Source organism: Furipterus horrens, unplaced genomic scaffold (assembly GCF_987537825.1).
Source record: "Furipterus horrens unplaced genomic scaffold, mFurHor1.1.pri manual_scaffold_13, whole genome shotgun sequence".
NCBI lineage: Eukaryota > Metazoa > Chordata > Mammalia > Chiroptera > Furipteridae > Furipterus > Furipterus horrens.
Window position 1 is genome coordinate 14,648,061 of NW_028327183.1, and position 12,860 is coordinate 14,660,920.

A 12,860-nucleotide genomic window follows, 5' to 3' on the forward strand; every position below is an offset into this window, starting at 1 on the left:
GTGTGAAAACAAAGCATATTATGTTTGTGACACTTTATTGATGTTGGGGTGTGGGGAGGAGACCTGGAAGAGTACGTAGGGCCAAGGGGCCCTGGTGGGGACAGGGCAGGTATCAAGGCCTGACCACTACAGGGCAGGGGAGACAGCATTGCCGCTGAACGCACAAGGGATGAGGAGCTGCCGGTACTGCAGGGGCAGGTGCCGCTCCACAAGCACATGCAGGGAAACTTGGTCGGTGACCAGGCTCTGCCTGCAGCAGAAGAGGATACAGATAGAATCAGTATCGGCACCAGCATTCCCACAACCAGAACTTCCCTGTTTCCGCCTACTTACCGTCGCATCAGCAGCTCCAGGTCTTCTGGCCTCACAGTCTTGCGGCCAGCATGAGCAGAAAATACCTCCAGGTCATCACAAAGATGTTGAAAATACTTGTCCAGGCTGCCAAGAAGGTAGGGATAGAACAGAATGAACAGACTATTCATGATCTGAAGAGCTCCTCTCCCCACCCCAGGGTCTAGGACTCACCACTTCCCCACCATCTCGAGAGCCTTCTTTTCCATTGGCATTTTAGCATAGAAGCTGAAGAGCTTGGCATAATGGTTCAGCCCAGTCTTGTAGGGATCTTGACGGAGTCTAGCGCCAGTAGTTTGGGCCCTGGGAGGACGCCTGGCTGATCGAGGCTCCAGAGGCTCTGAAGATAAGCTGGCAGCAGGAATAGACTGCTGCCTGAAGAGGTCCCTAATCAAAGATAAATCTTGCTGGCTCCTGCCAAGACTGGGACCCTTGTGCTCCTTGGCCAACCTGGACCAATAGTTCCAACCATCTGCTGGGGGTTGGGGGGTTGGGAGTGGGGGGAATGGGGACAAGGGGCCGTGCAGGGGCCTTGGGGCTCTGATCCTCCACAGTCTAGACCCAATGAATGTCCCAGTCTAGCCTCATCGTACAAACTGGTATTTGCTTAGGCCCATGACCCTCAGGCCTCAGCAGACATTCCCTTCCCTCAACCCATTGCTACCTGTCTAATTCTGCTAAGACTCCTCCAGGAAACCTTCTCTGACCTAGCCACATCCCCCTACCCAGGCTCCTCTAAGCCCCTGGAAGCAGGCACCAGGATGACAGATGTGCTCTCAGTGAGCCCCATCCAGCCCACCTAAGGGTGCTTTGCTGGGTAATTATCTGCATACCTGTAGGAAAGATAACTAGCCCAATGCCAACCTCAGTGCCTGCCCCTTCCCAAGAGACCCATGTGGAACAGGGTCATGGGATCTTACACTGCAGTGCTAGTCAGTGGGGCTGGCTCAAGAAACTCAAGTTACCTGGCCTGATGAAGCTCCAGGGTGGTGGAGGCCAACTCTGGACTTCCTGCAGAGAAAGGGCAGAGTTACCAGGGGCTCAGGACTCACCATTTCACACAACCCTGAAGGCCTATAGCTTCCTTGTCCTGCTTATTGAGGACCCCGTCTATCTCTGGCCAGCCAAGCAATGGGCACCTCGCAGTTTCCCAACACCACCTGTGCTCAAAAATCACCCAGGTAAGGTCCCGCCTCCAAGGCCAGGGACTGTCACTTATCCACTCACCCCCTGATCCCTTAACTAGGCCCTTTACCTGTCCTGCCAGTGGTGTTCTTATCCCCTGAAGATCCGTCTGGCTGCTTGGCCTTAGTAGACCCCCAAGATCCCTCTACTTCTATCACTTCTTTGTGTCTCTCACGCTCTTCCGCTCTGGCAGATCCCTGTATTCCTGCTGCCTCCTTCATGTTGTTCATGCTCAAGCTTTCTTCCATTACTTCCTCTACCTCCTCACCAACTCCATCCTGTAAGGGCTCTAGTCCATCTTCACCAGAGATACTATTGCTGGTGTCTGGGAAATTCATAGCAAGGGCATCAACCTCCTTTACCTTTCTGACCAGAAGTTGGGCTGGTTTGCCAGGACCTGAATCATGAGGAGAGAATATAGGCTAGACAAGCAATAGGACAAGGATGCAGCCCTGAAAAGGGAAAAGATGGAATAGTAAAATCTAATCTAGCCTATCAAGGAGAGAAGGCCAGAGGCAACCCCAGAATACTGGTTTGGAGTCTCATGGCCTAACACTGACTCTGCACTTGGATAGAGGAGAGACCAACAACCATGGGACTCTGAGGGACACACATATGGTCCTGAGGAGGAAAAAACCACCAGTGTTGCCCTAGCTGGTGTGGCTCAGTGGATTGAGTGCCGGCCTGTGAACTAAAGGGTTGCTGGTTCGATTCCCAGTCAGGGCACATGCCTGGGTTGTGGGCCAGGTCCCCAGTTGGGGGAGCACAAGAGGCAACGACACATCAATGTTTCTCTCTCTTTCTCCCTCTGTTCCCCTCTCTCTAAAAATAAATATAAAAAGAAAAGTAAAAGAAAAAATGAAAACAACCAGTGACAACGCTTGCCCAAGCTTGGCTTGACTGCAGGCCACCTGCCCCACATACTCACTGTTGTTCCACAGCCCACGCCCACTGCTCCATGTCCTGCGACTGACAGTCCTCTCAGCAGAGAAGGAGGGGCAGGGGAGGGAGTGATGCACACTGGTGGAGCAGCCAATCAAAGGCTGGGAGAAGGGCTGGGTGTCCTCCAACACAGCGTCCATTGGCAGGGTAGCAACAGGAGTTCTGAGGCTGTCACCTGGAGATCAAGGGTCAGATGACACTCAGTGTAATCCAGGACCACCTGCCACAACCTGGTCACCAGGGCCTGGTCATAAGTGGGCCCTACAAGTCTGCCACAAGTAGTCTTCAGAGAGAGAAGAGTACATAGCACTCTCTCTTTTCTCTAATATAACTGTCCTTGCATACCTTCCTGCTCAAGTTGGCATTTCCAGGCTTCACTGGTTGCCCCACCTACACTGCTCACCCATGCTTCCACTCTAGACTTCTTACTCTGTTCCCTGTGCCTGGAACCCTCCTCTTGCCCTGGTTACTTGTCTTCTGGTAGCAGGTTCCCAGGTCAGTTTGGTTAGCTGATCCTGAAACTTGGCCCCTTTTAACCACCCAAGAAGCTCCAGCCACCCCTTTCCTACATTCAGCCTCATAGCACCTCAAGGATATGGGGTCCTGGAAGACCCTGAGGGACTAAGACTATGTCTCAAGACAAGGGCAACTTATGAGAAAGCAAAAACTCCTTAAAGACTTACTGGCCAGGTTTGTTCACTGTCCTTGACCCAATGAAGAGGGGAGCAACCCTGGATGCAGCAGCACCTGCTATCTGTCACAGGGGGAGCTTTCCCCACAGGCTGAAAGAGGAAAATCTCAACCTTACCTGGAAGAGCCAAGGCCACACAGGTATCTTGCAGATCCTGTAAAAATGCACCCACATCTACAGCTCTGCGTGTGGGAGGTCTGCGGGCCAAACCAGGCCTCTGCACTGATTGTGGCAGGGGAGGTGTGGCAAAGGTCAGGTTGAGGGAGCTGGCAGGAGAGAGGAGACACAAAGGAAAGTCAGCTACTTGAGGCCTAGTCCCCGACCCGACTTCTCCATCTGCCCTTGTGCTCTCATCTTTTAGAACACAGCTACTATCCTGTGACGCTAAAATTGTCAGGGAGCAGTATGGCAAAAATCCACTCTAGTGAGAACTCCTGCACCCCTACCCCAGAACAGGCAACAGCACCTGGTGAGGGAGGAGGCACCAGCATTCCCACGAGGCTCTGTAAGGGGACCTAAAAAGAAAAAAGCGTAAGTTACCTAGGCTCATGATAGCCCTCTCTCTGGTCTCCCAGCCTCTACAGAGGATAGGAGAGAAAGGATGGCCATAGGTGTTGTCCAGGCCCTCACCTGGGGAGAGAGGCAGCCCCTGGTCCATTCCTTGCTGAAACACTGACAATCTCAACCTCTGTTTCCTCTTTCCAGGAGCCAGCAGACTAGGAGCCGGGGTTGTGGGGGGTTTGAGCTCAGGAAGTTGTAGCTCCAGGCTATAAGGATGGAGCTGATCTCAGACAGGCCAGGAAGCCCAAATATGATTTTTGGGATCCCCAAGAGGCTTCCTGATCAGAGCTGCCTAACAGCCCAACCCCAAGGGGAAAGAATCCACTGTGCACCTGCCCTGACTGCTTTCCCTGCTGGAGAACTGGACCACCTGGGCTGCTGGCACTGGCTTCACCACTGACTCTGGCATGACCATGGAAGATTCTGGTGCTGTGGAAATAAGAAGAGGATAAGGCTGGCCCTGAATAAGGGATACCATGGGACTGGTGTCTAACTGACCAGCAGACCAGTGCTCACTTACCAGTTAGTAGAATATTCTCAAGCAGTGTCCGGGGCGTCTGTTCCTTCAGAAGTCCACCGGTTTGAATGTGGGCCAATCTGCCAATAGACTTTGGTAAAAGCACCAAGCAAACAGTATTTATTTGCCTTGAGATTCCCTCAAGGTGGGCTCCAGAACAGAGCTAGACCTCAGGATCCCCTGAAGGCAGCCAGAGCCCTATAGTGGTCAGTGAGTTGGGCACTTACCCTGGCTCTATGGGAATGTTGCCTGGCAGTTGTCTTTGTTTGGCTTCTCAGCCTCATAGAGAAAGGTGTTTCAGGCAGGGTTCTCTGGACACTGTATAAAGACCAGCGGCTCTGAGAACTGTGTAGGGAGGGGGAACTAGAGGACGCAGAGATGTGTCTTCATCAGGGATCTTGGCCTGAAGATTTTTTTTCCTCAGTGCCAAAGACCCAGAAACCACTTGTCCTTCCCATAGCCTGTTCCCAGCTCTATGTCACTAGGGTTGTGGATGAAAAGGAGCCCAAGGGGTATGGGATGAGAGAGAATATGATGACCCAGTCAGAGAGAGGAGCAGAGGAAGGCCTTACAGAGGTGACTTTGGCAGAAATCGGGGTTCGTCACAGAGACAAAAGAAATAATTGGAAGAGTGTTCATTCCAGCCATTAAAATAACAACCCAAGAAAAACATTTAAGTATTTTTAAACCTTTTAAGTACTTCTTAGGGTCTGACAGCAACCTCCACATGGATCACAGTAGCCCTAGTCTCTCCACTCCAAACTCTCTGATTCCAAAACCACATAAATGTTCCCAGAGCACAGCTCCCAATCACCAAGAGGTCTAAAACCTATGTTGTAATAAATGGCTTTTCATCGCCTATAAAGGAACTGCACTGCCCCAGTCTGGCAGATGCGAACTACCACACGCTCTGCACAGGAGCTCACCACAGCCTTCACCTGCTGACATTCCCACCAAGTCAGGCCAAATTCGTGTTCCCTAACAAAGAACCTTTCCAGTTCCTGCCTCCCGATTTCTGCCCAGGCTGTGCTCTCCAGCTCCTTTCCCATCTTCCAGCTGGGGCCTTACAAGGACAGCAGGACTGAATGTGCAGGGAGGGGAGGGACCACCTGGGAGGTAGTTCAGGGCAGAAGCCTCGACACACTCTGGGCTGGTTTGGGATAAAGTGGCCTAGAGAAAGGGCAGAAGGCCGAATTCTGAGCGCCTATCCTTCACTTCCATAGGCGGACCACCTCAAATGCGGACATACTCTAACTCCGGTCCCGAGACTTGGCGGCCTGGAGTCCTGGGGATGGGGGCAAGAACGACTGACCTGAGCCCAGATATGGGCGTGGAACCGGTTCTCAGAGCCTTGGGCTCTACAACTCACTGAGATTCCGTTTCCTTCTCCAAACTGGATCAGCACTGGTTCACACCGAGACACCACGCCCTACCCCGCGCGCGCCCCCAGCCAGTCCCTCAGGTTGCTCCAGGGCTTGGGCAGCGCCCTCACATACCTAGCCCGAGTACTTCGGCGTCGCCGCGGGGTGTGCGGGTCCTCTGTATCCAGCACGCGCCGCAGCAGCGTACGCGTCGTCGGCTCGTTATCAGGAATATAGCTCTCCGCCATCGCCTCAGCGGTTCGCCCGCTTCCCAACTGCTAGGGTAGCTGCGACTGCCGACTTCCCGCCACCGTATTTAAGGATACTCTCGCGAGGCTGCCGCACAGATCCACGGGAATTGCAGTTCCAGCTCTACCTCCCAGTGGCCCGGAGCCTGTACAATGGTGACTGTAAGCCCTGAATTTGGTGGCAGTTTCACCTGAGAGTGAGCCTGGGCAAATGTGTGCAAACAGTCGAAGCTTGGTTTACTCATCGGTAATTTGAGGATGATCCTCATCTAATAACGGGCTTGTAATGATTTAATGAGATAATGTTTAACTCAGGATTTGATGTATATGAAGTCAGGCCATCAATAAATGGTGGTCACTATTTTTAAAAATAAAACCTATTATTTTTTAATAAACTTTAAAAAACATTTTCTTTATTTAATTTTAGAGAGAGGGGAAGGGAGGGAGAAAGAGGGGAGAAACATGGATGTGGGAGAGAGAAACATCAATAGGTTGCATCTCATAGGCACCCAGTCAGAACTGAACTGCAACTTAAGCATGTGCCCTGACCAGAAATCCAACTGGGGACCTTTTACTTTACAGGACGATGCCCAACAAACCGAGTCACATTGATCAGGGCTTACTTTATTTTATTTATTTTTATTGTTGACACTATTACAGACGTCCACCATATCCCCCCCTTTGTCCCCCATCGGCCCAGCCCCGCTACCCCCCCTTGGTGGTCACTATTAATATCTCCCATTCCTGGCCCCGCTGTCTGGGAAGGTGAGGAGAAACGCTTGGGGGAGGGGAAAAAAATCTCATCCTACAGGTGATTTGGCCAGATTTGCATCTCTAAAGACCATTCTGTCTGTAGGCTCATTATCTACCGAAAGACACCAATTTGCAAGACTTGGAGGCTAGTAGGCTGTGTGCGACTCATCAGAGATGTTGTGAACTCTACGTGCAATTTTGAGATGAATTCCAGCTCTTAAAAGTTGTTAATGCTGAAGACTCTATTACCACATTTTTCACAGATTGACAGCCCCCCCACTTTAAATTTTCGTGGGAACTGATGTAGAACTTGAGTTGTGAGTTTCTCATGTTCTCCTTTTCGCTTTAAAATCAAATGTAAAGTATTAGTTACTTGAATACCCATGGGCCTATTTGTGCTTGTGTTAAAAAATAAAGCAAAGGAAAAAAATTAATTTTTTTCCCTGACCAGGTAGCTCAGTTGGTTAGAGCATCCCCATGCATCAAGGTTGTGGGTTCAACCCCCAGACAGGGCACATACAAGAATCAACCAATGAATGCATAAATAGGTGGAACTACAAATCGATATTTCTCTCTCTTCCTTCTTCTCTCTCTCTAAAAATCGATTTAAAAAATAGATTTTTGCTTCTCAAAATAATAGAACTACAGAGGAAAAGCTTATCAATATCTCTTGTCATTAAGATCTGACCCCTGTGTTATCTCACTGAATTTGCTAGCCTTTTGTAGACACATTTCCGTGGTCATGGAAATATTTACTTATTTCTTTATTTATTGTAAGGCCTTGAACTGGATAATATAAAAAAATTTTTTTCAAAACAGTTTGAGACATAAACTTACTTTTGCACAGTACTATTCCATGTATTTACATAACCGATTAAACTTTCTATTTACTACTTGTTTAAAAAAACACTGGGCTAATGAAATGAGGGAAGAAGGAGTGAGAGATTGGCAAGGACCAGACCATGTGAGGTCTTGTTGGCTCTGGAAAGAAGTTTGGACATTACTCTAAATGCAACAGGCTGCTGGAGGGATTTAAGCAGAGACATTACGTAATCATATTTTCTTTGGCAGTCACATGAAGAACAAGAATGTAGAGTAGGCAAGGTTGGAAGTAAGTAGACATGTGACAGGTTTTTGCCTTTCCCCAGAGGTGACAAGATAAAGGGTAGAGAGGGCAGTGGAATGGGGAGATAGTCATGCCTTTCCAGATATATTTTGAATGCAAAAGATTAAATGTAGATTAGAGGTGATTTTATGTACTAGAAGGTAGTTTATCAAGCATAATCTTTAATGTTCTGTGTATAAGGAAATTATATCAATTTGCCCTCTTACCAACATTTTTTGAGCAAGGTAGGTCTTCAGACATGTAGGAATAGAACCTATCAGTAACTGTATGACACTGAAAATACATAACATATGCAATGAGCTTTTGCTGAATTTTATCTCTACACATTTTATAAACATTTCACCACAACAAATTGCGTATTCTTATTTTTTATCATTGTATAAATGATTCATTCAAATGAATGCTCTTCTTTCACTATGGGCTTACATATACCAGAGAATGCATTTCTGAATTTGAAGGGATTCAAGCTGTTGACATCAGCTGCAAAAGCCAGGAGCAATGGGACATTCTCCTGTGATGGGTCTGTGAAACCCATTTTTTTCTGCATTGTTCTGTATTTTTCTACATTTTAGGTATGGGTCTCTTTCATAATAAAGAAAAGCAAACTAAAAATAAATAAATAAAGTTACCTTGGAATGTTGTTTTCTTTTACAAGCTTTTAAATGCCCAGTCGATTTTGTTTTATGTCAAATAATTACAAATAGTATATACTAGGCTTCAATTTCATACCCATGGTCTGTAATTAGGAGAGAAAAAAAACGAGGAGGAAGAGTCAGAAGAAAGGTGAAGAGCAAGAAGTAGGACAAAGGGGGAACTCAGCAGAGGAGGACTACTAACTTGCAGGTAGTTCCCCTGAACGACTGGCTGGCCTCCTCGGTTTTTCCACAGCTTCTCTTGCCCTTTAGAACATTTTCCCCATAGAAGTCGAGGGAGGAGGAAAGTTTCCTGTTCAAATACAAATCCTGTCCATCCTTTGGTTTAACACCTTTAAACAGCTCTCGGTCATCTGCAGATTAAAATCCCAAATCTTTTAACAGGCCCACTTTGGTACCTTTCGGTGGCTTCCCCTACCCCGGCCGCCCTCTTCTAAGCGCTTTAAGAACAGAGCCAAGCTCTTTCGTGTTTTATGGGCTGGTTTCCAGGGCAAGAACTATCTATTCCTCCCAACCCAACCTTTCCCTCGTCTTTTTTTCTTCCTTGGCCTCCACTTCCCATTTTCTCCCCTGTCTAGTTCATTCCTGCGGAGCGTTTATTTCTGTGATTAGACATTCATTCACTTGCATTCACATCTATTATCCAAAAGTCGGGTCCCATCCCTCTAAGTAGTTGGGCGTGGTCATCTGGCTCATGTGAGGTTCCAAACTCCTGGCACTGTGCCCAGCACACAGTAGGTGCCTACTGGTCACGATGTTTCGGTCAATAAGTAAGTCAAAGCAAACAGTGGCTGAATCTGGAAAGAGTCCCCAACGAAGAGAAAAAGGACCCTAACGTCTTTAGGGGTACTGAGGCCCAGGTACCCCTAACCCCTACTCCCGCAGAAATGCAGCAACCCCTCGCCCAAATTCTGGTCCTCAGTAACCCGACATCTCCCTTAGGCGGCGCTCCAGGCCACAGCCGCCGAGGTTCGTGCAGGGCATTACGGGACCTGTAGTTTCCGGGGGCGTATGCCCAAGGCGCTTGCGCACTGGAGAAGCGCGCGCCGCCCAACCCCCATCAGGACTTCGGGTCTTTTTAAAGAGCGGTCCAGGCGACAACGTTCCAATCGAATACGCCTCTTTAGTCAACCCGGCTAAACCAAGTCGGGGAAAGAATCTGCTCTGCGTTGGCCGTCGCGGTGCCCTGGAAAGCAGCCGGAATAAGCTTGCCCCCACTCCGGAAGTGAGCGGTCTCTGGCGCGGTGCATTGTGGGGGGCGTAGTCCTCCTTCCCAGGCGGTCCTTCGCGGCGTCCCCGGGGCCGACTCCCGAGCGCAGGCGGGCGGCTTGGCTGGCTGCGCAGCGCGGGCCGGCGGGAAGCTTATTCTGGGCACGGGGTGCCGGACCAGCCGGCCGCGCCGGACGAAACTAGTGGGAAGCCGCCAGGGCCTCGCGCGGCGCCGCCCGTCGAGGGGCGGGCGGTGGTGGACGACTGAGCCGTCGAAGGGCTCAGGAGGCCGGTGGGCCGGGCCGGGCCGCGCGGCGCAACCATGCCTGGCTTTACGTGCTGCGTGCCGGGCTGCTACAACAACTCGCATCGGGACAAGGCGCTGCACTTCTATACGTTTCCAAAGGACGCTGAGCTGCGGCGCCTCTGGCTCAAGAACGTGTCTCGTGCTGGCGTCAGTGGATGCTTCTCCACCTTCCAACCCACCACGGGTCACCGACTCTGCAGCGTCCACTTCCAGGGCGGCCGCAAGACCTACACGGTGCGCGTCCCTACCATCTTCCCGCTGCGCGGCGTTAATGAGCGCAAGGTGGCACGCAGACCCGCTGGGGCCGCAGCCGCCCGCCGCAGGCAGCAGCAGCAGCAGCAGCAGCAGCAACAGCAACAGCAGCAGCAGCAACAACAGCAGCAGCAGCAGCAGCAGCAGCTGCCGCCGCCGCCACCGCCGTCAGCCTCCACTGCCCAGACCGCCCAGCTGCAGCCGAACCTGGTGTCTGCCTCGGCGGCTGTGCTCCTCACCCTTCAGGCCGCTGTAGACAGCAGCCAGGCTCCTGGATCCGTGCCGCCGGCGCCCACTACTCCCACCGGAGAAGATGTGAAGCCCATGGATCTGACGGTGCAAGTGGAATTCGCGGCCGCAGAGGGCGCAGCCGCTGCAGCAGCCGCATCGGAGCTAGAGGCTGCCACTGCAGGGCTGGAAGCCGCCGAGTGCCCAATGGGCCCCCAGTTGGTGGTAGTGGGGGAAGAGGGCTTCCCTGATACTGGTTCCGACCACTCGTACTCGTTGTCGTCAGGCACCACGGAGGAGGAGCTCCTGCGCAAGCTGAACGAACAGCGGGACATCCTGGCGCTGATGGAGGTGAAAATGAAGGAGATGAAGGGCAGCATCCGCCACCTGCGTCTCACCGAGGCCAAGCTGCGGGAAGAGCTCCGCGAGAAGGATCGACTGCTGGCCATGGCTGTCATCCGTAAGAAGCACGGAATGTGAACAGGTCCGCCAGTGGCCTGTGGAACTCTCCGGCCCCTGCCAGCCGAGGAGGCCTGCAGGCCGTCGTTGCAAAACTATGCTCCTAGGACACTGGTTGACTGTACTGAGGCTTAGGGCAGCTGGACTGTTGTTGGTGACCTGGCACCCTCGTTTCCTCCTGAAGTCTGGAACCTCGGACTCTGCATTGGTGACACCAGCAGTTATGACTTTGTCTATCTCCTCCCCCTCACTTCACCCCCAGTATATGTTGTGGGTTCTGGTTAAGCAGAGGCTTAGGAACCACTGAACTTGAACTTATCCCATAGGGATGCAGGTGGGATGTCCAAAGACTATGGGTTTGGGAAGACAACACCTTGAGGTTGGCCAGCAATCAGAGACAACTCTTCTGTGTGTAGTGATAAGGGAGCCAAGTGACACCAGTTCTCCTTTTCATGCTTTTCTTTCCCAGGTGCAGCCTGTGATTCTGATGGGGATTGGCAGATCTGTGCCTCTGCCTCGTAGGACCTCCCTCCTCAGGAGGCCGTCTACAAGGGGATCTAAGTGACATGTTGATGGAGATCCAGCTTGCCAGGGATTTAGGTTTATCTTGTTATGTTTGCTACTGGTTACAAATTCTATTTTCTGTACAATTAGTCAGACTAAAGTTTTCACTGTGTTTGTTTGGCAAAATGAATTAAACAGAAAGTAAGGTTTTTATTTGGGTTTTGCCATTTTATTTTTGTAAGGACTCAGCTAAGTGGCCCTGAAACATGGGGAAATAGGCCTCAGCCTTAGGTCACAAGGACCATGCTCACCCTGGGAGCAGAGATGGTCTCTCAATAAAGGAGTTATAAGCACATGGACCCTGGCCTCTTAAGGTCCTCACAGATTTCCTGGCTCAGCTCCTGCCAGTTTAGAAACAAAACTCCCAGTTTGTCCACGGGTTAGTAGCCTGTGCCCTTTCAACAGGGAGAAGGAGCAACTAACTGAGATCTAAGCTGAATTGTGAGAGCCTGCTTCTCTGAAGGTTTTGAATTCCTCATGAGTTTTCAGCTCACCATTATAGCTCTTAGCCTAGTACAGTGTCTGACACACTTGGGTGTACAGTTACTTAAATCAGTGAAGACCACAGTTGGGACCAGCCATAGTTCTTGCAGGCACAAGAACTTTTATAAATACCTTTGACCTTGGTACTCCTTCAGTATGAAGGAGCTGGATCCATCCATATAAGGCTTGTAGGATTAGGAGTTGTGATTTGTGACCCCTTGACTTATTTTCTTGGTTGCACCCATCTTTCTTAAGATTGGATATTGTAGGAGTGAGATGACATTTTTATCTATAGCTTCAAGTAATTTTGCCCAAACCCAGTGGGGAAGAGGAAACACCTAAAATACTAGCCCTGTTTATTATGGGTGTTAGGCACAAATGGACGATTTTTGGGCTCTGGAAAACATCATTCCCTTATCTGTTACTTAAGGAAAAAGCCACTTGCTTGGAGACTTTCCTTGTAGCTGTGAACTAAAAGGACTCTAAAATGTTTCTCAGTCTCTGCTCTTTTCCTTGGCACTGACTTGAGAAACAAGTCTGGTGAGAAAGAGGAGTGGGGCATAGGATGTGCAGGTACCTGGTTGGGGAAGAGACTGGATTTCTGCCTTTCTAGGGATCTCTGCCCTTCCAAGCCAGCTGGAACTGAAGCCCTTTGCCTGCAGCTATTGGGCCAGACTCTTACATCTTCCTCATTTCCTTCACTAGGAGTGAGCTTTCCCAGGCTCAGGCCATGTTCTTTCGTGTATCCTTTAGCTGCAGTTTGTTGAAGGGACTTGACACTTTCTGCTTTGACTCATGTGAACCTTTCAGCAGCACTCCCAGGAAAGCGAGATGGTCGGCTCTGGCCAGGACTTTAGTGTCTGGAGGTTATGTGTACACTTATCCAGTGTTTTTGTTTACTGTGGGAAGGACAGCTCAGCTAGAGAGGTCCCAGATGTACCACAAGCAAGGCGGTATAGAGTTCTCACTG

At 50.4% G+C, this 12,860-nt stretch overlaps 2 protein-coding genes across 4 annotated transcripts; one reads left to right on the forward strand and one right to left on the reverse strand.

Moving 5' to 3' along the window:
* Window positions 1–18: 18 nt before the first annotated feature.
* Window positions 19–5,919, reverse strand: CENPT (centromere protein T). 3 transcript variants are annotated; one of them, XM_090260373.1, is made up of 13 exons: window positions 5,744–5,919; window positions 4,475–4,565; window positions 4,251–4,338; window positions 4,063–4,159; window positions 3,800–3,936; window positions 3,636–3,684; window positions 3,287–3,435; window positions 2,465–2,653; window positions 1,607–1,933; window positions 1,317–1,362; window positions 526–738; window positions 334–438; window positions 19–250 (listed from the first exon to the last, which is right to left on the reverse strand). In XM_090260373.1, exons 1-13 carry the CDS (start codon window positions 5,854–5,856, stop codon window positions 127–129), a joined length of 1,728 nt encoding a protein of 575 aa, XP_090116499.1. In that variant the 5' UTR covers window positions 5,857–5,919; the 3' UTR covers window positions 19–126. The 3 variants fall into 3 exon arrangements, with proteins under 3 accessions (XP_090116499.1, XP_090116500.1, XP_090116498.1); XM_090260374.1 differs by having other exon boundaries at window positions 1,712–1,933; window positions 4,475–4,610; XM_090260372.1 differs by having other exon boundaries at window positions 4,475–4,610.
* A 3,565-nt stretch (window positions 5,920–9,484) lies between these two features.
* THAP11 (THAP domain containing 11) lies at window positions 9,485–10,931 on the forward strand. Its single transcript, XM_090260563.1, has one exon. The coding sequence runs from the start codon at window positions 9,920–9,922 to the stop codon at window positions 10,862–10,864; it is 945 nt and encodes a 314-aa protein (XP_090116689.1). The 5' UTR covers window positions 9,485–9,919; the 3' UTR covers window positions 10,865–10,931.
* Window positions 10,932–12,860: the final 1,929 nt, after the last annotated feature.

Coding starts and splice junctions, on each gene's coding strand:
- CENPT (XM_090260372.1), bottom strand. CDS start 5,856: ATGGCGGAGAGCTATATTCCTGATAACGAGCCGACGACGCGTACGCTG. Junction 3,436..3,635: donor GGTGCCTCCTCCCTCACCAG/GTGCTGTTGCCT, acceptor CTCTCCTGCCAG/CTCCCTCAACCTGACCTTTG. Junction 2,654..3,286: donor TGTGGCCTTGGCTCTTCCAG/GTAAGGTTGAGA, acceptor CTTGATCTCCAG/GTGACAGCCTCAGAACTCCT.
- THAP11 (XM_090260563.1), top strand. CDS start 9,920: ATGCCTGGCTTTACGTGCTGCGTGCCGGGCTGCTACAACAACTCGCAT.